At 36.9% G+C, this 20,663-nt stretch overlaps 3 protein-coding genes across 6 annotated transcripts; 2 read left to right on the top strand and 1 right to left on the bottom strand.

Annotated features, from left to right (window-relative positions):
* The first annotated feature begins 583 nt into the window (after positions 1-583).
* Positions 584-12,068, top strand: LOC121996746. Of its 4 annotated transcripts, none has more exons than XM_042550824.1 (11): positions 584-884; positions 2,126-3,285; positions 5,936-6,021; positions 6,113-6,780; positions 6,867-7,310; positions 7,421-8,372; positions 8,501-8,731; positions 8,812-8,936; positions 9,666-10,066; positions 10,877-10,994; positions 11,082-12,068. In XM_042550824.1, the coding sequence occupies exons 2-11, from the start codon at positions 2,131-2,133 to the stop codon at positions 11,858-11,860; spliced, it is 4,959 nt and encodes a 1,652-aa protein (XP_042406758.1). In that variant the 5' UTR covers positions 584-884; positions 2,126-2,130; the 3' UTR covers positions 11,861-12,068. The 4 variants fall into 4 exon arrangements, with proteins under 4 accessions (XP_042406758.1, XP_042406755.1, XP_042406757.1 ...); XM_042550821.1 differs by having other exon boundaries at positions 584-963; XM_042550823.1 differs by having other exon boundaries at positions 584-1,063.
* A 182-nt stretch (positions 12,069-12,250) lies between these two features.
* On the bottom strand, positions 12,251-13,392 carry LOC121996747 (E3 ubiquitin-protein ligase Os04g0590900-like). The gene has a single exon (XM_042550825.1). The coding sequence runs from the start codon at positions 13,166-13,168 to the stop codon at positions 12,374-12,376; it is 795 nt and encodes a 264-aa protein (XP_042406759.1). The 5' UTR covers positions 13,169-13,392; the 3' UTR covers positions 12,251-12,373.
* Positions 13,393-18,633: 5,241 nt separating this feature from the next.
* On the top strand, positions 18,634-19,647 carry LOC121994990. Its single transcript, XM_042548855.1, has 4 exons — positions 18,634-18,967; positions 19,112-19,219; positions 19,361-19,434; positions 19,540-19,647. The coding sequence occupies exons 1-4, from the start codon at positions 18,634-18,636 to the stop codon at positions 19,645-19,647; spliced, it is 624 nt and encodes a 207-aa protein (XP_042404789.1).
* The last annotated feature ends 1,016 nt before the right edge of the window (positions 19,648-20,663 follow it).

Here is a 20,663-nt window from a genome sequence, read left to right as displayed (position 1 = left end):
TCACACGTAACCTTTAATTACGACTTTAATCATTTCACAGCGATAAACCCAATCGGAAACTTGTACGGCAACGATCCATCACATCACCGCTTGTCCCGCACGGCAATCCAGCGAATGGACGGTCTCGATCGTCTGGTTGGCTGTCGCAGGCTGCTCCGACGAGCCGGCGCGCACTCGGGTCCAGCATTTTTTCCGTGTCGCAGAAGCTTCCGCGGAGTACGGGCACCCATGTCTCGTATCTGTCGTCGATTGGACATGGCGAAGGGACCCGATGTCCCACATGGGTGGGGGAGACGGGTTCGTCCGGAAGCGGGGAAGCCGTACGCGAAGTATTATGACGGCCGTCAGATTTCAGATCGGGATTTTTTTTCCGCGTAGCACGAATCTCGAATCCTGACGCGCATGCTTTGCTTCCTCTCATCGGATTCCTCACGCTTCTTTTAACCCGCTTTGGACGTACGATTGGATCTTGATCGTACACGTTGTCGAATGAGGATTGGTCGCCGTCGATATTGAAAGAAACACATCTGTTTTTTCGCACAAGTCTTTTTAAAATTTTGTTGCAATTTTTCTAGATTTTAGACAGTAGCGGTGGAGAAGGTCTTCACTTCCATGCCCGTGTCGGTTTTGCCCCTCTCTCCTCTCTCTCCTCTTTCTTTTCTCGTCTCTCGCGTCTTCCTTCCTCCGCTCGACTCTTCTCGCTTCTCTCAGCCTCCACCTCGCTGAAATCCTCGGCCAATCAGATCCAATGGAGGCCGTTGTACGCTGAAGCCCCGACGGAGATACCGATTGCGGTTGCCTTGCTTCGTCCTCTGATCGCCTTGATCTAACGACGGAATAGGAGTAGGGGAGTCGTCCTTGTGATGGTCGCCACGCCGGACGAGGTGGGATGGGCATAGCTCCCCGATAAAAGCCTATAATAGCTTTACGATCTCTAGAAGACCGTCTCTGACCTGGAAGCATGTAAAGTTTTCCTCTTTACTGTTTAAATTTGTGATTTAATGCTGGCGAGGGGTGTTCGATCCTATCCCTTTTGGGGATTTAGACGTTCCGTCGTGGTCAGGTACTCTGATGCTTGTTTCTATTTGGATTGGCTTCTCTTGGAAGATGATGTGCTTGTGTTTTCTCGTTCATTATCTTTTGTCCCTATCGTGAAATCATTTGATTTGATGCCATGAGTGAATATGTAATAATGGATTCTCGGTCTGTTATTTTATTTTGGTTCACTGATGAAGGTTCTTTTTTTTTTAACCACCGGACCAAGGTTTGATTTGGATGCATATTTTTGTTGGCTTTGTTCTGTATTCTGGTATACCATGCATTGTTTTTTCATGATCATTGCAGATCCAAATTTTTGTAAATTTACCGTGAGGGGCAGGTGGTTATGTTTTCTATCTCATATAGTGCTGTGATTCTGCCTTTGGGTGCGGAAGATGATGCGGTATTTTGTTTCCTTTTTCTACGGCACCAATCATAACCAGTTATTTCATTTAAGAAGAAGAGTCAGATCATGAACATCTGAGGATGAATTCTTTAAGAGTCTTGCTTTCGTATCATCCTTTGCCCCTTTTTAAACGATGTTTTCAGCTTTTCATGTTTGGTGCATATTGATATTTGTTTTTCCCTCCTTTTCTTTTTTAATTGTATTTTGAAATGTCAAATTTTCCTACGGTCTCCTTGTTTAGGAATAATAAAATTAATTGCATTTGGTTGAATCACCATGCTTGGTCTTAACTAGCAAGGACTGAAGACGTAGAAATTGAGGCAAAAAGTGTTTCTTCATATGGATTAAGCTCGTTAAAGACGATAAATTGTATATGCTAATCTATTTGAGTTCATAATCAATCAAAAAAGTTATTGTATTTGATTAAACAAGTTTGTAAGGCATTCACCATAATATCATTAATCTGTGAGTTTGAATGATGCATTGAAAATGTGGCAGGAAAGGTTTTAAGGTCTGAAGAAAGCATAGAAGTTCACAGGTGGTTAGAAAATTGTTTGTTTTGTTTATGTTAATCTACTTAGTTTTCGTAAAATTTCCATTCTTTGATGCCTTTATCTCTTTCATCACCAGTCTGTTCTTTTTGTTTATTCAGATTTGCTAATGATTTCTCATGTTTTGCAGTAGATATGAGGGTGGAATCTGGGACATGCAATGTTTGCTCTGCTCCTTGCTCTTCCTGTATGCATCGGATGGCAGTAGCAGGGGAGCCAAATGTTGATTGTGGATCCTCTGATAATAAATATGTCAGGAAAGAAATAGATAGTTTTTCTTTCATTGACATCAAGCTTAGACCGCATGATGACTTGCAGACTGCAGCTAGTGAAACAAGCAACTTGTTGAGCGGAAGTTCAAGCAATGATTCATATTCTGAAAATGCAGAAAGTAAAACAACAATAAGGAATCCTTCAACATATGATTCTTCTGAAGATGTTGATATGCTCCCAGAGGCGTCAACTGTTGAAGAGGACAAATTTCTTCATAAAGATATTTCTGTTGAGGGTCATGAAATGCCATGCAATTATACAGGGGCTGCTATTCTGCATAGTGAATTGGATGGAGGGTATCGTATGTCAAGATGCCACAGAAATAGTGATTCATCCATGTCTGGAACTAGAGATGGCAATGATGTAGGTTTAGATCATAGTTTGGAGCAAGCTAAGAGAGATGCTTCTTGTAGCTCATCTCAAACTTTTAAGTTTAACACCAAGGAAACTAAAATGGCAATTCAAGTTGAAGACACTTGTGAATCTGAAGGTTATGGTGTGGAAGGAGACCGAGTTAGCAGAAGGATGCTGAACACTTACCACAGAGAATTTCTTCACAATAAAACTCTTAGTCCACTAAATGTAGGCTTTTCTAGTTTGTCTGACAGCACACAGAAGAATAGTCCAGTAAAGTTAAATTCAACTTCCCCTTGTCAAAGTGATCATATATCCAGTCATAGTGCTGATGGCTGTAATGATTTGGAAGCAAATCAACCATCACAGTTTCAGGGAGCATCTCATGAGTGCATACTAGTTAAGGAAGGATCACCTTGCCATAGGTTGCTTCCTGCTAGTTGCGATCATGGACAAAAGATCCACTCATTTCCTGACATTGGAGCTGGTAAAGAAACAAACATCAGAATTAGCTCACCTTTGGGAGAGTTGAAGAATGTGGACCCATGCTTGGAATCTGCTGCTGCCATTGGCACATGTGCGTCCAGTCTCCATGAGTCTGGAATGCAGCTTCAGTTAGTTCTTCCTGGTCAAACTTCTGAATCAGATAACATATTGTTTGATGTAAGTTTTATAATATTGAATTTATTATTAAATTATTTGCATGCACTTTTTCTTCGTTGAAGTTTTTAATTAATTATTGTAATAAAGCCTAGATGTTTGATGGGCTGATAGTAGACAATCTTAAGGTGTTTAGGTAATTAATTTTGTTTAAAATAGAAGTATCAAATATCCATAAAGGTGATCCGAAATGGTTCCTAGAAGGGTTTTGTCATTAGGGGTTGAAGTGAATTTTGTTTGGACAACCACTGTACGTCTCTTTTGCTACTAGCACATTCTATATGTGGTTAGTCAATGAAAACTGAGTGTGCAAGTGGATGAAAAAGATAGTGGGATGAGATTGCCTGGTTCTAAACTTCTAATTATAAAACATTTGGTACCTGAGTTTAAAAAATCATGAAAGTTAATCTGGTAAAGTATTAGTAGGAAAACTGTTCCTAGGAAAGATAAACCAAGCATTCTTCAAAATCCATGGTTAGCATTCTAAAAGAACATGAATAAAGGTTAAATTAATAATTTTCAAGATTATTAATTTGAGGCCTCATTTATGAACATTTAATAAATCTTTTATCAGAAAGTTTCAACACTTACATTAGAATTTTAGCCACTATGGGGGATTTTAATCCTAAATTCCTTCATATATCTGTAGCCATGATAATCATACAATATCTTGGATGAATTTCCTATCACATTCTTTTGAGTGGGAAAGCAAATTTCCGTAGTACGTGAGGCCAAAAGGATGTTATTTCCATCAAGTAGTTACTTTCATAGTACTAATTAGAAGATATATCAATTTTCCAAGTTTATGTGTCATAGAAAGTAGGGATTTTCCCTCCAATGGGTGGTGGGTCTAAGAAAGTGATCCGTCTGGATAGACAACGCCTCCCGATTTATCCTGATGGTCAGTGGAAAACTTCCATAGGGTCGGGCTGGTCTTTCTTAGGATTTGTCGGTTTGAAGAACTGGATATACCTAGTGCCAATTTAAAAAAATAATGTGTCACAGAAATGGGCTTTGGCCTTGTATGTTTTTTCCCTTAGCTTTGTTTCCTCTCGAACATTTGCCATTTGTATGTTGCATTCATTTTAATTTTTCAGAAATACAATAGATTTATGTTGCAACATGAATCTTGAGAACTAATTGATAACAAGTTATTGAATGTTTGCTATAAAATATAGCAACTACAACAGAACCGTGTCATGAAGTGACTTCAGCTTGCTGTAAAAAGGGAAGTAATTGTCTGTCTTGTATATTCCTGGAATCTCCTTAGTTTCATATTTTCATGATTTGTTAACAGTTATGCAAAAATTATCAGATATAACAACTAATGATAAAGCTGCACAGCTTGACCGTTCCAAAATCTTGTTTTGACTAGAGCCTTGGAAACTAGGGCTACCTTCAGAGAAACATCCAGAGGACAAAGTTCATTTAACAATTTGTAGAAAATCTTTGTAAGCCTTTGTCCTTTGACACTTATATACTTTTAAGTTTAGATCATGTTGTCATCTTCACATCTACAGCACTTTTTTCTTAATTTTTTTTTTCTTCCTGCTTGTTCAATTATGATCCTGCATAGTCTGACAGGTGTGGAGTTTTGTAGATTGTTTATTCACTGTAGAAGTTTTCTCCTTATCTACCATCCTAGCTACCTACCTACACAATGATCATGAGGGCAAGGCTTGTGAGGGCGAGCCTTGTAATGCTGCTCCATAAATTAGTTTTACTCCAACCTGAGTTTGAGACACTGAAACAACCACTTTACCTTACCAGGTTGTAGAGGTTGACCTCCCTAGACCAAGAGCCTCATGCACTGGCTTCACCTTTTATTTTACAAAACCACTATGCCACATAAGTGGATGCTCCTTATAAAAATAGCAAATACATTTGATCATTTGGTGTTTGCCCCTTAATATTTCCTATGCTTGATGTTCTGAGCTCCTAAGTTGTATGCAGTGTGGAGGATCAGTTTTGTGAACTGCAATACTAGAGGGGAGTTGAATAGTGCCTTGACTTGCAAATTATAATTATCCTTTTCTCTTGTGCGGTCTCATAAGACCAACCAAACTTGTTAAATGTAGCAGAAATAATAATAGGATAAGACAATACCAAGGGTTCCTGGCTCCTACTCTGCAACCTAATAATTCGTAATGTGAGTCACTCTTCGAAGATCCCACTAGTCTGTTCTCCTACTAGATGCGGAGAAACTCCATACAAAAATCCAACTGCTATCTGTTGTATGGCAACACGACTAGCAAGTTTTACATCATCTTTAGCTTGGGTCAAATTTTAGTCTCTATTGTGGGGTTGTTCAAGTGGCAAACAAGGTCCTAGCTTCCAAGTTGTATTATATGGCTTGGGCTGTGTGATTTTCATTATCAGGAATCTGCAATAGTTGGTGCTATTACTAGTACAGCTTGTTGTCTGCGGTTTTTAATTGTATTTTTTTCTCCTCTTTTGCTGTTTTCCTATCTATCCGTTTCGTGTGTTTAGTCATGGTGTAAAAAACTGGTTGAACAGAGAAGCATTAGTTGCTATACCTAGCAACTTTTTGATGAAAGGAAAAATATTTGAAATATTGTAAATAGCTTTCCCTTGTGTGTCACCATTACTTGTCCTTATTAGATAACTGATATATGGTGAATACATCATGTAGGTAAAGGTATGTGACATATGTGGAGATGCTGGTCGGGAGGAGCTTCTTGCTACATGTAGTAGATGCATTGATGGTGCAGAACATACGTAAGGAATTCTCATTGTTAATGACATATTTTGCTTGTTAAGTCTTCAATCTGGACCTTTTTCAACTAATCAATTTTTTAATGTTAATTAGTTACTGCATGAAAATTATGCTGACTAAAGTTCCTGAGGGAGATTGGCTATGTGAAGAGTGTCAACTAAAGGAGGAAGTTGAAACAAGAGATCTGAAGAGTGCTGAGATGGTTTGTGGAGCATCAAATGAACAATCCTTGAACAAGAAAATTCAAAATCTTGGGAGCTATGCAAATACTGAAAACTGTCCAAGGTTTTACTCCCAGTCAACTGATACAGAAGCAAGCAAATCTAGTAAAAGAGCATGTACACCCATTAAGGAAATGCAGATTCGAACTCCAAGAAAGAGGCACATGCACCATATTGATGTTGCATCACCAACTAAAAAGAAGATTACTGAACCAACGGATGAACATTCAAAATTGGTCAGTCCTAGGATAGCTGCAGTCTTCTCACGGGAAAATCCAATTAAAAACTTTAATGTGGCAGATGTAAAGAGGATGGGCATTTCTTCATCTCTTGACTACCAGTCTGCAAATAATGCCCGAAATTTATCTCGGTCACCTGCATTGGATTCTCGTGAAAATTCATTTAAAAGCTTTCATATTACTGAATTAAAGCGAGCCAGCAGTGCTTCATTTTCCGAAGGTTTGGTTACAAACAGTTCCCCAACCTTCACTCGTTCACATACATTAGATTCTAAATATGTTCAAAGAGAACATTCAAGTGGTAAGTTTTCATGGTTCAAATTAACTTATTGTGCTAACTTCTCTATTAGTTGATTAAGAATAACTGACATCTTAGAATCTGGACAGTGGCTCTTTCAAGGCAAGTTTCTTTAAAGAAGAATGTCGAACAAAAAGTAAAGAAATTGTCTGAAGATGTCCCCCAAAAGCTAACTAGAGAGTCTACCTCAGGAAACACAAAAATGATGACACTAGTGAAAACATTCAACAAATCTGCATCATTCAAGAGTGTGAGCTCAGACTATCATGATGATGAATCAGCAACCAAATCTCAGTCACTTAAATCACCTCAAGCTGAAAATCCCAAAGGCGTCAAACAAGTGAAAGAAAGAATTGTTCCGGAGAGAGCAACTTCCACTGTTGTGGTTGTTGATTCAGTTGTACCTTCAATCAAAAGAAAGTATATTCCAAAGATGGATTTGAAGATTGCACCACACAGCAGAGATTCAACTAATAAGCTTGAGACAGCAAGCCTCGGCAATAGCAAAGGATTTGCTAAAGAAAATAGATTAGGTAAAAAATCTTCTATTGGAGAACCTTATTTAGTGAGCATATGTTTTCATTACCTGAGAGGTTTTTTTTTCCGTTTAACATGATACTAACTTATTATGCTGGTTTACTAGTGCATAAAGAACTGAAGAAGCAGCTATCATTTCAAAATAAAAGCTCTGTTAGTGTTGATACTGGAAATAGAAACATTGTTGAATCTCAGAAAAGTGAAGATATTCATGTCAATTCCACATCAGTCAGTATATTTTCAAAGGATGCTGGTGGAGTTGCAACATGCAGCGAGTCACTCTCTTCAGATTCTCACCCGGTTTCATTGAATGAAAAAACCAAAGATAGTTATAGCAAGTCAAGACTTGCCACGTCAGGAGTTATTCATGAATCAGATCATGCCAAACTAAGAGAAGCAAACCATTCTGCAGATTCTTGCCAAAAGGCCAGGCTTCCTTCGTCTTCTGCAAAGCTATCTGCTGACGTGAGTTCAAAAGATGGGACAAACAAAAGGAATAAGTGGAGAGATGCAATCAAAGCTACAATGTGTAGAACAATTGATATCTCCGAGTCTAGATTGTGTAGCACAACCAATGCTATTGTGTCTAACCAAATTGGATCTCAGAAGCCTCCTGCTGACGTGAGTTTGGAAGATGGGACAAGAAAGAGGATTAAGTTGATGGATGCACCCAAAATTGCAACGCATAGCTCAAAGAAGATTAGAAAAGTTGATAAATGTGACTTTAGATTGTTGAGCAACAATGAAGTTTGTGAAGGATCTTTCAGATGCTCTTTTCCAATTATATCACAGAAAAATCTTCCCATAGAAGATGCACATATAGTAAAAAGGGCATTGGATAATAATGACACTGTTAATAGCAGAACAAACAGCATAGACAATCAAAGCAAACACTTGATGGAATCATCATCTCTTCATGTAGGGGACCTGAATGGCAATCTTGCTGCTTTAGATGAAACAAATGAGAATAACTTGACTCAAATTTTGCCAAATGATTCGTCTCTGCAGACTACTATTGTTAGATCTCTTGCCATGCCAGAGCATGATTTTATATGGTGGTATGATATTTAACTCTTAATTTCTGAAATTAGATTTGTGTTGAGCTTATATTTATTTTCCTTGGATACTTTTGGTGTTGTAGAATAAGGATTAATGGTTCATTAGTGTTGTGTTGATTTTCTTATAGGGGTGGCTTTGAGATAATAAGAATCGGAAGACTTCCTGAAGTTGTTGACGGAATTCAAGCTCATTTGTCAAATTTTGCATCACCCAAAGTGCATGAAGTATCATGCCAATTTCCTAGCAAAATTCAGTTGGAGGAAGTTCCTCGGGTTAGCTTGTGGCCATCACAGTTTCAGGAGACTGGTCCTGAAGAAAATAACATTGCGCTATATTTCTTTGCTAAAGATTCTAAGAGGTTAGAATGGCTGAAACACTTTACTACGTTTGGATATATTATGTTTTTAAAAACTAATTTGTTCTTGTTTATTTTTGCAGTTATGAGAAATCTTATCTGAAGCTATTAGAAACTGCATTGAAAAGTGATCTAGCCTTCAAAGGGAGCATCAATGAATTAGAGATTCTTATTTTTCCTTCAAGTATTCTACCTGAAAGTTCACAGCGTAAGAAAATACTCCTATTTTGGTTTTTTCTTTAGGTTTTTTTGTTGACAAATGTGATTTTTATCTACATTTATAAGGGATATTAAGAATTGATTGCACATTTTACTGATCAAGTCATTTTCTCTTTTAGAGCTTTGTATCCTTGTCTTCAAGATTTATTCTCTATGTAATCTCTAAACAATGTTTATTTAGAAATATAGCTTTGAGTGAGCTTCGTGCTCTCTCAAAATCCATGTTCTTAAAAAAGAGTTAATTGCACAAATGATCCCTACATCATCACCTAGAATGCAATAGGATATAACATTATTTATTCATTTATTTTGTTTTAACGTGTCAATAAACTTTCAAAAATATATATAATGCCATTTGCCAGATTTATTTAGCAGTTAATAATGGGTAGCTTATGTGGCAGCCAAGCATCCATTGTCGTAGTGGCCATCAATATTATATCTGCCATGAGATCACGTTAGCATCCTTCATTATTATATTGATGCAGCAATGTGACTGTTGATGTGGCAATTGAACTGACATGGATGCTAGTTTACACCACAGGTTGATGACTTTTTACATGTAAATTTAACAGTTTGACCTGAATAAAATAGTTTTTATAGTATTTTTTTATCAGACAGATAGCCGGACAACCTATTTGATATCTGATGAAAGTTTAGGGGCCATTTATATAATAAGTCGATAACTTATGAATTGTTTGGTCCCTTTTGTGCTTTTTAGGTTGGAACACATTGTTTTTCCTTTGGGGGGTCTTCAGAGTAAGGGAACTGGACTCTTCAAAACCTCACACGGATTTGCATGATAATCCTTATGAATCAAAAATGCCTAGTAAATCCCATGTTCAAGATATATCTTCTCATGCATGCGAAGAATCCACCTTGCTGAAAAATGATTCTCAACAGAACCTACTGAAAGAACTCAATAGTATTGATGAATCCTGTGCCGATAAAAAAGTAGAGTTTGATTCTGTTGTGGATTTTCATGGTACTTCATCTGCTAGCCTCGATAATGATAACCACGAGACCAAAGATTTTTCCATTAAAACTTCGTTATGCAAGGCAGCTGCTGAGACAGAGAGCAAGGAACTGCCAGATGAATTCCCATGCTACAGAACTGAACTGGTAGGCTTATTTTTCTTCCTGCATAAGTGACCTTTTACTCACCTATATTTGCGAATAAGATATTTTTATATACAATAACTACTTAGATGTGATAGTTATTGGCAATTTACCATGACTTTGACCCATTAGCTACTGAGTTAATTGTCATTTGTGATGGTCATCCAGTTTCTTTAATAAATCCATTTTTTTAAAAAAAAATCTGGAAGCAGCATAGCTCATAGATATACTAGGTATTAGTCATATATCTATACTATAACGTTACACTTGGGGATCCGTTGCCTGGATTCACGTTGTCAGCAACAATATTTTTTTTCGACTTCTTACAGTTGAGAATGTCTCTTTTCATACTGTAGGCATTCGTACATGTGGTGATGTGGAAATGTCTTTCTCAATAGTGAGACCATTATCAAGCAATGAATGTGCAAACCATATGGTTAATTCTAGCACCCCTTTTCTGAGATGAAAAGCTAGTATTTATTAGTTGATCGAGAAGCATAAAATCAAAGAAACGTAGGCCAAGATTTCCTATAACTGGCCTATATTCGGTACTCTACTTGCTTGGTCCAACCTATATAATTGCACCTGAATGGTGCAAATATTACATACTGGTTCATAGACACTAGTTCAACCTGTTGTACCTTGTGTATGGATGGTGACTCTCATCAACCAATACTAGACACTAAGCAGCATATAACATTTATACTTGCAGCATCTATTTGCATTGTGTGATCGTTGACCTTTTGTTATTAACCTTTTAATTGCATTTTTATTGATGAAATTACAAATTAGAGATTTCCCATCTGCTTGCAGGGACACACTAATAATGAGGTTGATGACGGAAAAATTACTCACATTCATGCAACTAGTGAACAACAGAAGCTTACTAGATTTTTATCTGGAAATTCAGTTCCTTCTGGCTTTGGACAAGGTGATTTTTCTTTACCAATTACTTGATGGGTACTCTGTTATTCCAGCACCACATGTTTTATTTATTCATTTATTTTCATGAAAGCAGAGGGCAATGCGAGTCGAGAGATGATGATGGAGGAAAAGAACTCGGTGAAAACTGAACCTCTGCCAGAGGAAAAAATAAAAGAAGTTGATTCCCTGAACTGGGACTCAAAGCCTTACTTGAAACATACCCACCCTTGGTCAGTAAGACTACATGGTGAAAGATTAGAGAGTATCAAAGCTAATGAATGGCAGGATGAAAAAGGTGTCCCTATGGAAGAGGAACCGAAACACAAGCGAATACAATATGACGAGGAAAGCCATACTTCTGCCAGTTATGGAGAAGATCAAAACATGGGATACAGATTGCCATCTAATGTACAACCATCTCTAACAAGCTACTTCGAAGAAAAGCAGAATGGCGGCAGTGTCAACTACAGCCATGCAATGACTGAGAGCTCACACTGTATCGAAAGGTGCTTCTTTCCCCTAGACTTCTGCTCCGATAGGAGAGAGATGGAGAACTTCAGATACTTCCTTCCTCCAGTTGATGAAGATACACCAGAGTCAAATGCTCCAGATCTTGAATTAGCTTTGGGCGGCAAGAAGCCCTTTCCCAAGAAGGAAACATTTCAGCCCTTTTATCCATTGGTTTACGACGGCAGACTTGACAAACTGTCTGATTCTACGGTGACCAACCATGACGATGACGATATATCTGAATCCCTCTCCTTGTCTCTTGCCTTAACTGGCATGGAGAGAAAGAGAGCACCCGTTAAGAGACAAGATCCACCGGGTGTAAGCACTTCGCTGATTCTCTTTGGTGGCTTCAGTGGCACTTAAAGAGAGGAGAGTCCATCCCATCATGCATGGATGCCTTGTACATTATAGCCTAAAGATATTTAAGATCAAAGCGTAGGGTAGCTTCGAAAACTTAAGCTATGTGTTCATAACCACCCACAAATACTTGTCTCGACTTTCTTTTGAGTTTTTCTTTGTATCTTTTTTAGTTGTCGGTTTCAAGAGTAAAGGCTACGGCTCTTTGTATATATATATAAGAGATAGGAGGCAGTGAATCCAGTGAAGCTCCACTTTTATGTAGATAATATATACTACTACTGTTACGGCCTGTAGCCGTGCACTACTGTGACTTTCTATCGTCGATGTGTATGCACCTTTCATAGAGATTTTATTTTTCTTTCTATAATAAAGTGAACAAAAAAATATTCTTTGCGAGTTCATAATCCGATTTTTTTTCCCACTCAATTACCAATTACAAACGATCATTAACAATTTTGATGATTTCTTCTCACTTTGTAGTTTGTACCCTGTTCGTGTGTGTTGCCTTGAGTGATCTCATAAAGGAAGCGTCAAATTTCCTCCCTTGAACCTTCCGGCAGAGAAGGATCGGTTCAAGGAAACAGAGCTCATGGCGCGCTGCTCACGCGCCACTTCCATCGACATCGATCGCTTCATGGCTCGGAGCTCGTCGCCTCCGACGAATATCGCTGCCTCATTGTTGTGGGCGTCGACTGGTTCTCCCTGCGGCGGGGCGTCGGACACGGCGTTGGCTCGGCACAGAGGACAGTTGCCGCGCGCCTTTAGCCACGCGTCGATACAGCGGAGGTGGAAGGCGTGGCCGCACACGGGGAGCAACCGGAGGCGCTCCGCCTCGCGGAACTCGCCCAGGCACACCAAGCAATCGGCGCCGCCGACGGTGCCGTCGCCACTCGAGCTGTAGATGCGGACCGGGATTTTGGAGATCGAGGCGTCCTCGAGTCCGTCCGAAGACGAAAAATCCCATCTTTCTTCCCGCCAGCGATCGTCGTAGAGCTCGTGGTCCGAGCGACGCCACGGGGTGTCGAAGGTGCCGCAGTACTTGGTGACGATGGTGTAGTAGCTGACGAGCAGAAACGCGCCGACGAGGACCGCGACGACCGCCACGACGAGCGGGGAGAAAGTCCGGCCGACACCGCTGTCGGAACCTTCTAAAGGAGGAGGGAGAGTAGCGGCTTCCTTGTTTGGTTCATAGGCGACCCAACTGGGACTTCCGCTGACGCCATCGCTCGCCATTGTCGTCGCCGCTAAGACCAAGAACAAAGCCGCTCCCTCGACGGCAAATTTGCAGGCCAATCGATGAGTTGTTGGCATCAAATTTCACTTCCTTTTATATATTTCTCAGAAAAAATTGATGACAAAACCTCCAAAAAAAAAAACAAAAATCATTTGTTTGCTGAAATCAACCAAATGTGCCTTTTTGTGATGGACAGAAAGAAACTTAATTGCCAAACGGGGAAAAGAAGAAGGAGACCGTCTCCTTTGCTTTTCGATTCGCTCTTTTCTTCCTATTTTATAATCACTCCATCTTCTCTTTTTTTTTTCTCTTTTCCTTTCTTTACGCTGATTAAAAAGAATTTAAAAGATCGAAATGGATGATAGAAAGAGAGGACACGAAATCACAAATCCTTCCAACAATATTTTTAAAATCATAAATACAAAATTAAAATTAAGATTAAAAAAAAACATTTTTCACATTTCAAATAATTGCCAAGAAAGAGACCTCCTTCATCACTTGCAAACATGGATTAAATTTTAAAATTGAAATGCAAACGACCACATTTAATAGCAGTCCAAGTAGAATTTTGCTATCGGTTCAATGGTATGTATTTGGGTTAAGAGGGTGGTGATCAGGGTTGAAATTCAACCGAGGATTTCATCATCTATCTATGTAGTCAATTATCTAGGAGTCTAGATTTGTTGGTCCGTAATATCTAATTTCTTCACGATCCCTTTCATAATTTAGAAATCGGATCGTAGTTAGAATCAAACCAAAATTAGATATGATCTTTTCTGAGTTTATCTTCCCACCTAAATTATAATTTTGGGTCGAGTCAGATGGCCAGAGCCCACCGGATGGGCTACCCCCTGCTCAGCAACTTACAGTCCATCGTTGGCGGGCTCCGGCCTTCTGACTCAACCTAAAACTATAACGTAGGTGGAAGGATGAACCAGGACAGATCACAGTTAATTTTAAACAAATTCCGATTATGATCCGATGCATAAATTATGGAAAGAATCAAGAAGAGATCAAAGATTACAGACACTAGGATCTAATCTCTCTACTCAGATACTTGTCATTTGGATTTTCATATTTTACCTCCCTCCAAATGGCAGTGGACAGCCAGGATCCTATTGCGGCGCTTCCATAAATTTTTTTTCCAAGAGTAGTATTTTCTTCTTTTAAAAAAGAATATATATATATATATATATATATATCCGCGGGTCTTTTATACACCTAGCAAACTTTTTTCCATCCAATTAAACTAATGTACACGTATAATAATAAATAATTGGATATATATATATATATACACACGCCATTAATTAGATATGAGAAGTGGTTACTGGTTAGTAGTTGGAGTGACGTGACATTATGACATTATGAAAGAACAGTAGCACGATTTTTCCGATATCTAAAATTATTGCATTTTATGTTTCCTCATGAAAAATATAGAATTAGAGTTAATTATCCTTGCAAACTCCAATCTTAATTGAGCCAATTAGTGTCCGGATTCAGTATTATCTGGTTTAATATAGTTTTTTAATTTAGCCAATTAGTGAATATTATTTATTAACAGTAATATGTGATGTAAAAAAACGTCTAAGTTAGTAGGAAAATAATATGGGAGGTATCTATTCTCCCATGGGTTTGGACTAATTAAATGAATTTGATAATGTCCCTTAATTTCATCAAAAAATTTAGATGATATTTGAATTCTTTGACTGATTTGATAGAATGAGGAAGAAAATATTTAATACAATTGTAAACAAGATATTGATGGATAAGCTAATTAATAGACAAACATGTTTACACAATGTAGGAAGGCACTAGACTGATGAATTGATTGGATTGTTTTAATTTAATGAGTGATCCAAGTCAAATTAAATATTTATTGTTGAAAAATTTATTAATTGTTACTTTGATTCGTATAATAATTCTAAAAAAATAAAATTGGTCAATTTTTCTTAAATATTCTGGTCGGAACGAAATGAATAATTTAAAAAAAAAACAAAATTTTGAGGTACTTATTTGGACCAAAAAGATGTGATTGGAGTGCAATTGTGGACGAGGATAATGTTAATTTTTCAATTATGATTAAAGTTGAGATTATAATAATTAATCTTAACCTACTTTATTAAATAATGTTCATACATTCAACACAATCAATCTTCATCTAAATAGCAATTGATATGTTTTCTCAATAAAATTTTAATGATATGATGTGATAATTTACTAAGTCAACTTTTTAAAGAATTTATAATAATTCTTCGTTGCATGGGGTCGCCTTGATACTCTATCACAATATTAAATTGAAAATTTATTATGCATTTAATATTCTAAATTGCTTTAAATCATAATTGTAAGAAAGTCATACATAAGTTTTTTTTTCCTACGCTCAATAGAATTTTTATCAATTAATTAGGAAAATGACTTGAAATGCATGAATTATGACCCCTTTTTACACTCCTTCATTGTTTATACAAAAATGTATTTGACTTTCAATTTTGGTGTCAATTTTATAATTATTATTAATTCATTTACGAGTTTTACTAATTGACATAGTTATCATAACACAGTCATGCCTATAAGTGCTTTACAACTGTACTCAGTTAATTAGATAGAGAGCGATAAATTTATTATAATGAAATAAAAATATATTTTTGAAAAAAAAAAATCATCCTAGTTATGTGACAGTTAGCTATAAATTGATCTTACAATTTATAACTGTTATTATTGCCCTATGGTATAGTTGAACCGATCATCACATGATAGATTTGCAAAATTAATCCCGTGATTTATTTCTCTTCACATAACATGAGGACGGATTGTGAGTGACGTTTGGAGTGAACTTAATAACCTTTTGCTACAATTTATAACTGCTATTATTAGCCCCGATCACCATATGGTAGATTTATAGAATTGAACAAGGGTCTATTTTCGACTAAGCCGCGAATGTAGGATCGAGAAAAGCACTAAGACTAGGGGAGGAGGTGAATAGTGTGTATCATATTTTTCACGGTTTTCGAAAGTAGTAGAAACAAAAATGAAAACAAAACACAAGTGACAATCTTATTTTCACTTAGTTCATAGTTTTTACTGCTAGTCCAAGACTTGTAATCATTGACCACTTCCGATAGACAATCCACTAAAAGTCTTTTCTTTCAAACAACGATTCAAAGGCAAAGGTACGATAAATACACAAAAATCCGAGGAACAGTACTACGTTTGCTATTTCTTACCAAATAAAGGACAAAGAATAAATAAAACAATTATACCAATAAAACAAGGATTTGAAATGGTGCATGATTGGTGTTATGATGTAGTGTCAACGCTTTTGGATATAGTTTGTAGAATCATGATCCTACGTAAAATCGATTTAGGGTCGGGATCGAATCGGTTAGGATCGGATCGTAGGATCGTACGATCGTACGATCCTACCAAAAACCCTTAAAATCTTATCATACATGATTAATAATTAGAAAAAAATACCTAAAAACTCATTTACATATATAAAAAATAACTAATTTTGTATATATATATATATATGCAATCATTTACACTCAACACCTCAAATTACATTACTATATGTACAAATTTAAATTAATTTGTAATTCAACTATCATTCTCGTATAGTAATAATATTTATATTTTCATATCATAAAATGAAAGAATATAAAATTTCTATTAACACAATAATAATAACACATTCAATGTCAAAAATATGTCCTTGGTTTATAAGATAATTCAATTTAAAGGCCAACAAAGAACCTAACGTATAAAACATAAATTATTGAATCCTTTGATTCAAATATAAATGTCGGGAATAATCTTCTAAAAACTGGTTGATGTCACACAATACTAGACAATAGACATCCAAAATTCATTATTTTAAGGAAAAGAAATGAAAGAATATTATTGATAAAAAAACTAGCTCAAAAATAATTAAACATATGTTTAAATAATTTAAAACCCTAATAGGATAAAAAAAAAAGATAAAATCTTCTAGACATCCGAAAAATATTTAAATGATATTTTTTGAATTTGAAACATGGTGGTTAAGGATAAACTTTGAAATTTATTAAAGATCTCTGAACGAGCTTTGATTTGATATATTATAGGCCCCGTGGTTCAATCCGAGTCAAAAGTTATGACATCTCAAAGTTTCCACCGATCCTGCTCCGATTCTACTCCAATCCTGTTCCGATCTTACCGATCCTACTGCGATTATACTGCAAAAAGTGATTCTCAACGATCCTAGATCGATTTTAGGTTTCTGGATCGTAGGCTCGTATGATCCTACGATCTAGATCGCGATTTTACAAACTATGCTTTTGGAGCAAGGCAGCAGCAAGAGAACAATGAGTAAGTTGATCACAAGTTTGTTCTAAGGCTACTGTTCGCAGCTTTTTTATAGGACCTTCTGAGTACCTGGAACAAATCAGGGAGCCACCATCAAGGTCTATCCGATCTACTTTTGTCACTGAGTTATCCAACTCCAAGTGTTTGGATTCCTTTTGGGCACCTCGATAGTTGACGTGGCATTATCTGGATGAAACACCATCTACGCCCACTTTGTCCCTTCTCAGGCACCTCGATCCCTTCCAAGCGGCTATAAGCTGATATGCGACAGCTAATCGGAGTCTGTCATCTCAGTTGTCATGTTAGTATTCAGGCTATCCGGGCGCTTAGACACGATCTGATCGCTTGAACCTCCTAGCGCTAGGAATTCGTTCGATCGCTCATAGTGGATTTTTCCAACTAACTTTCAAATTTAAGTTCATGTATCACTGAGTTAGCACATCATATATAATAAAGGTAAGCATAAAATAGTTTAACAGTCTTGAGACTGTCCGATTCTAACTTTTAAATTTCTAGTGAAATCGTAGGTCGGACTGATGCCTACTGTTTCTATCAAGGGAACACGTACTTATCTACTGCTCTCAGGAGAGTTTACCTGACTTGCCAAATATTTAGTCCTCTCGATTTATTTGGACTTCCTGCTCAGCATCCCATCCTCTGACCCTCAAGACTTCTTCTCGAAGTCTAGTCCTCTAGACCCATTGACCTATTAGACATCCGGTCCTCTAAATCCGTCTAGACTTCTCGTCTGTGTACTCGATTTGCCAAGTCTTTTGCTTAGTATCTGGTCCAGCAAATCTATTAGGGTTTTGCCTTTGCCTAGTATCTATGGCAGCAACAAAAAACCTCCCTCCCATGGTGGGAGGGAGGTTTTTCGCTTTACACGAAAAAGCGGCTCCATGGTTATGGAGTCGCTTTTCCGTGTTTTTTTAATATATTATTTTTATTTTAATAATTGTAAAAAAAGGCCAACGGTTAGAATTTTTTTATATATTATGTCGTTGAACAAGGGTTATTTTAGCCATTGTTCAACGGTTAAATTTATTTATTTTATATAAATACATGATCGATTTCATATTTTTTTCATCCATCTCGTTGTTATCTTCGCTTCCGATTTCTTTCCTCAACTCTCTATATTTTTCAACCACAAAAATATCTTGATTTATTTCAAATGACTCAAAATCCAGATCGATCTATGCTCCATGAATTCTGGAGAAATGAATTGGCAGAAGATGCGGAGGATATAGATGAACGAAGAATGCTCCAACTATATGAGCAGCGACAAATGGTACGTCAAAGAGCTCAAAGTTCTTCCAGTAGAACACAGAGGAGAAGATATTTGAATCGGGATCGTGAAGTTGGACATGCTCGTCTTTTCAATGATTACTTTTCTGATGATCTGGTATATCCTGATGACATATTTCGACGTCGATTTGGAATGCAAAAAGAGTTATTCCTTCGTATAGTTGATGCCGTGAAAAATCATTCCGAATATTTTCAATGGAAGGTCGATGCAACGGGGAAAAAAGGTTTGTCACCACTTTAGAAATGCACAGCGGCTATTCGTCAATTGGTGTATGGAGTCCCTGTTGATCATTATGATAAGTATCTATGGATTCCTGAAACAACTGTCATCCAATGTTTATTCAACTTTTGTCGATGTGTAATTGAAGTTTTCGGGACCCAATATTTAAGAAGACCTAATGCTGCTGATATCCAACACTTGCTTGAAATGCATGAGCAGAGACATGGTTCCCCTGACATGTTGGGCATTCTTGATTGTATGCATTGGCAATAGAAAAATTGTCCCATCGCTCGAAAAGGCCAGTTTACTCGAGGAGATCATGGCGTCCCAACAATTATGCTCGAAGCCGTTGCATCTTCGGACTTATGGATATGGCATGCCTTTTTTTGGATTGCAGGGTCACGTAATAATATCAATGTGCTTAACGAATCATCGTTATTCAACGACATCTTACATGGGAATGCACCCGAGGTTAATTTTACGATTAATAATACACAATATACAAAAGGATATTATATGACCGATGGAATCTATCAAGAATGGGCTACTTTCGTCAAGAGTTTTCTATGTCCCCAGGATCCCAAGAGAAAAATATTTAAGGAACGACAGGAGGCCGCGAGCAAGGATGTCGAGAGGGCATTTGGGGTGCTCCAATCACGATGGGCAATGATAAGAGGTCCATGATGATTTTGGTACAAGGATAATTTGATAGACATCATGTATACCTGTATTATTTTGCACAATATAATTATTGAGAATGAGGGAGATGCAGTAGTCAATTAGTCGGACGATGAAGTAGATCCTTAATCACAAATATTTCAAGGCTCCACTCAAGAATTCCAAGTATACATCCGCAGAAATTACGAGCTACATGATAATCAACTACATCATCAACTTCGAGCCAACTTAGTTGAGTATATTTGGGCACGCTATAATTGTAATCAGTGAAAAAATAATTTATTAATTGTGATATATGTATTGTGATATTTATGTAATTTTTTTAATTATGAAAGCTATTTTATGTTAGTAATTTATGAATTTAAATTTTATTAAAATTTAATTATATAAAATGTAAATATGAAGAAAAGATAATGAAATATATATAATGAAAAGTGTGGGACCCATAAAGAAGTTATTGAGAGGTTTTTTGATAGTGGAGAGGGGTATGAGGTTTTTAACTTTTGATATGACGTAGATGTAGTAACAAAAGAGCTCTCAATGGGCTCTAACCACTGTGGATGCCCTTAGGACTTTCTAGTTAAGCTACCTATACACTTAGTAAAAATAGCTAGATCATAACGCAACTTAACTTTCTAAATAATATATAATAAAGTATCTTTTTATATACTAAATATCTAATTTTCTAGACCTGTTCAGTCTAAGACTTTATCTTGATATCCGATCCTTTCGACCCATTGACCTGCTACATGTCTGATCCTTCAAACCCATCTAGACTTTTCGTCTGATATATTCGATCTATAAAATCTTCTGCCTAGTATCCTATGCAATATTTATTAAGGTTCTATTTTTGTCTAGTGTTCACTAGAACTTTCTGATTAAGCTACTTGCATACTTAGTTAATTTCATTAAATCAAAATACAATTTAACTTTAAATCTTTTATAAATATCAAAATTAGGTTGGATTATCTACTATTCTCTATATCAATAACGAAAATACTCTCCCATAACTTATTTCAATT

The sequence above is a fragment of the Zingiber officinale genome, chromosome 6A (genome assembly GCF_018446385.1).
Source record: "Zingiber officinale cultivar Zhangliang chromosome 6A, Zo_v1.1, whole genome shotgun sequence".
NCBI lineage: Eukaryota > Viridiplantae > Streptophyta > Magnoliopsida > Zingiberales > Zingiberaceae > Zingiber > Zingiber officinale.
Note: the sequence above shows the minus strand (reverse complement) of the source record. Positions and strands in the feature narration are given on the sequence as shown.

Excerpts from the sequence above, each read along its gene's own strand:
- LOC121996746 (XM_042550824.1), top strand. The coding sequence starts at position 2,131 with ATGAGGGTGGAATCTGGGACATGCAATGTTTGCTCTGCTCCTTGCTCT. Across the intron at positions 10,067-10,876 it reads CATGCTACAGAACTGAACTG|GGACACACTAATAATGAGGT; the intron begins GTAGGCTTATTT and ends ATCTGCTTGCAG. Across the intron at positions 10,995-11,081 it reads TCCTTCTGGCTTTGGACAAG|AGGGCAATGCGAGTCGAGAG; the intron begins GTGATTTTTCTT and ends TCATGAAAGCAG.
- LOC121996747 (XM_042550825.1), bottom strand. The coding sequence starts at position 13,168 with ATGCCAACAACTCATCGATTGGCCTGCAAATTTGCCGTCGAGGGAGCG.
- LOC121994990 (XM_042548855.1), top strand. The coding sequence starts at position 18,634 with ATGCTCCATGAATTCTGGAGAAATGAATTGGCAGAAGATGCGGAGGAT. Across the intron at positions 19,220-19,360 it reads CATGTTGGGCATTCTTGATT|GGTCACGTAATAATATCAAT; the intron begins GTATGCATTGGC and ends TTTGGATTGCAG. Across the intron at positions 19,435-19,539 it reads TACATGGGAATGCACCCGAG|GATCCCAAGAGAAAAATATT; the intron begins GTTAATTTTACG and ends CTATGTCCCCAG.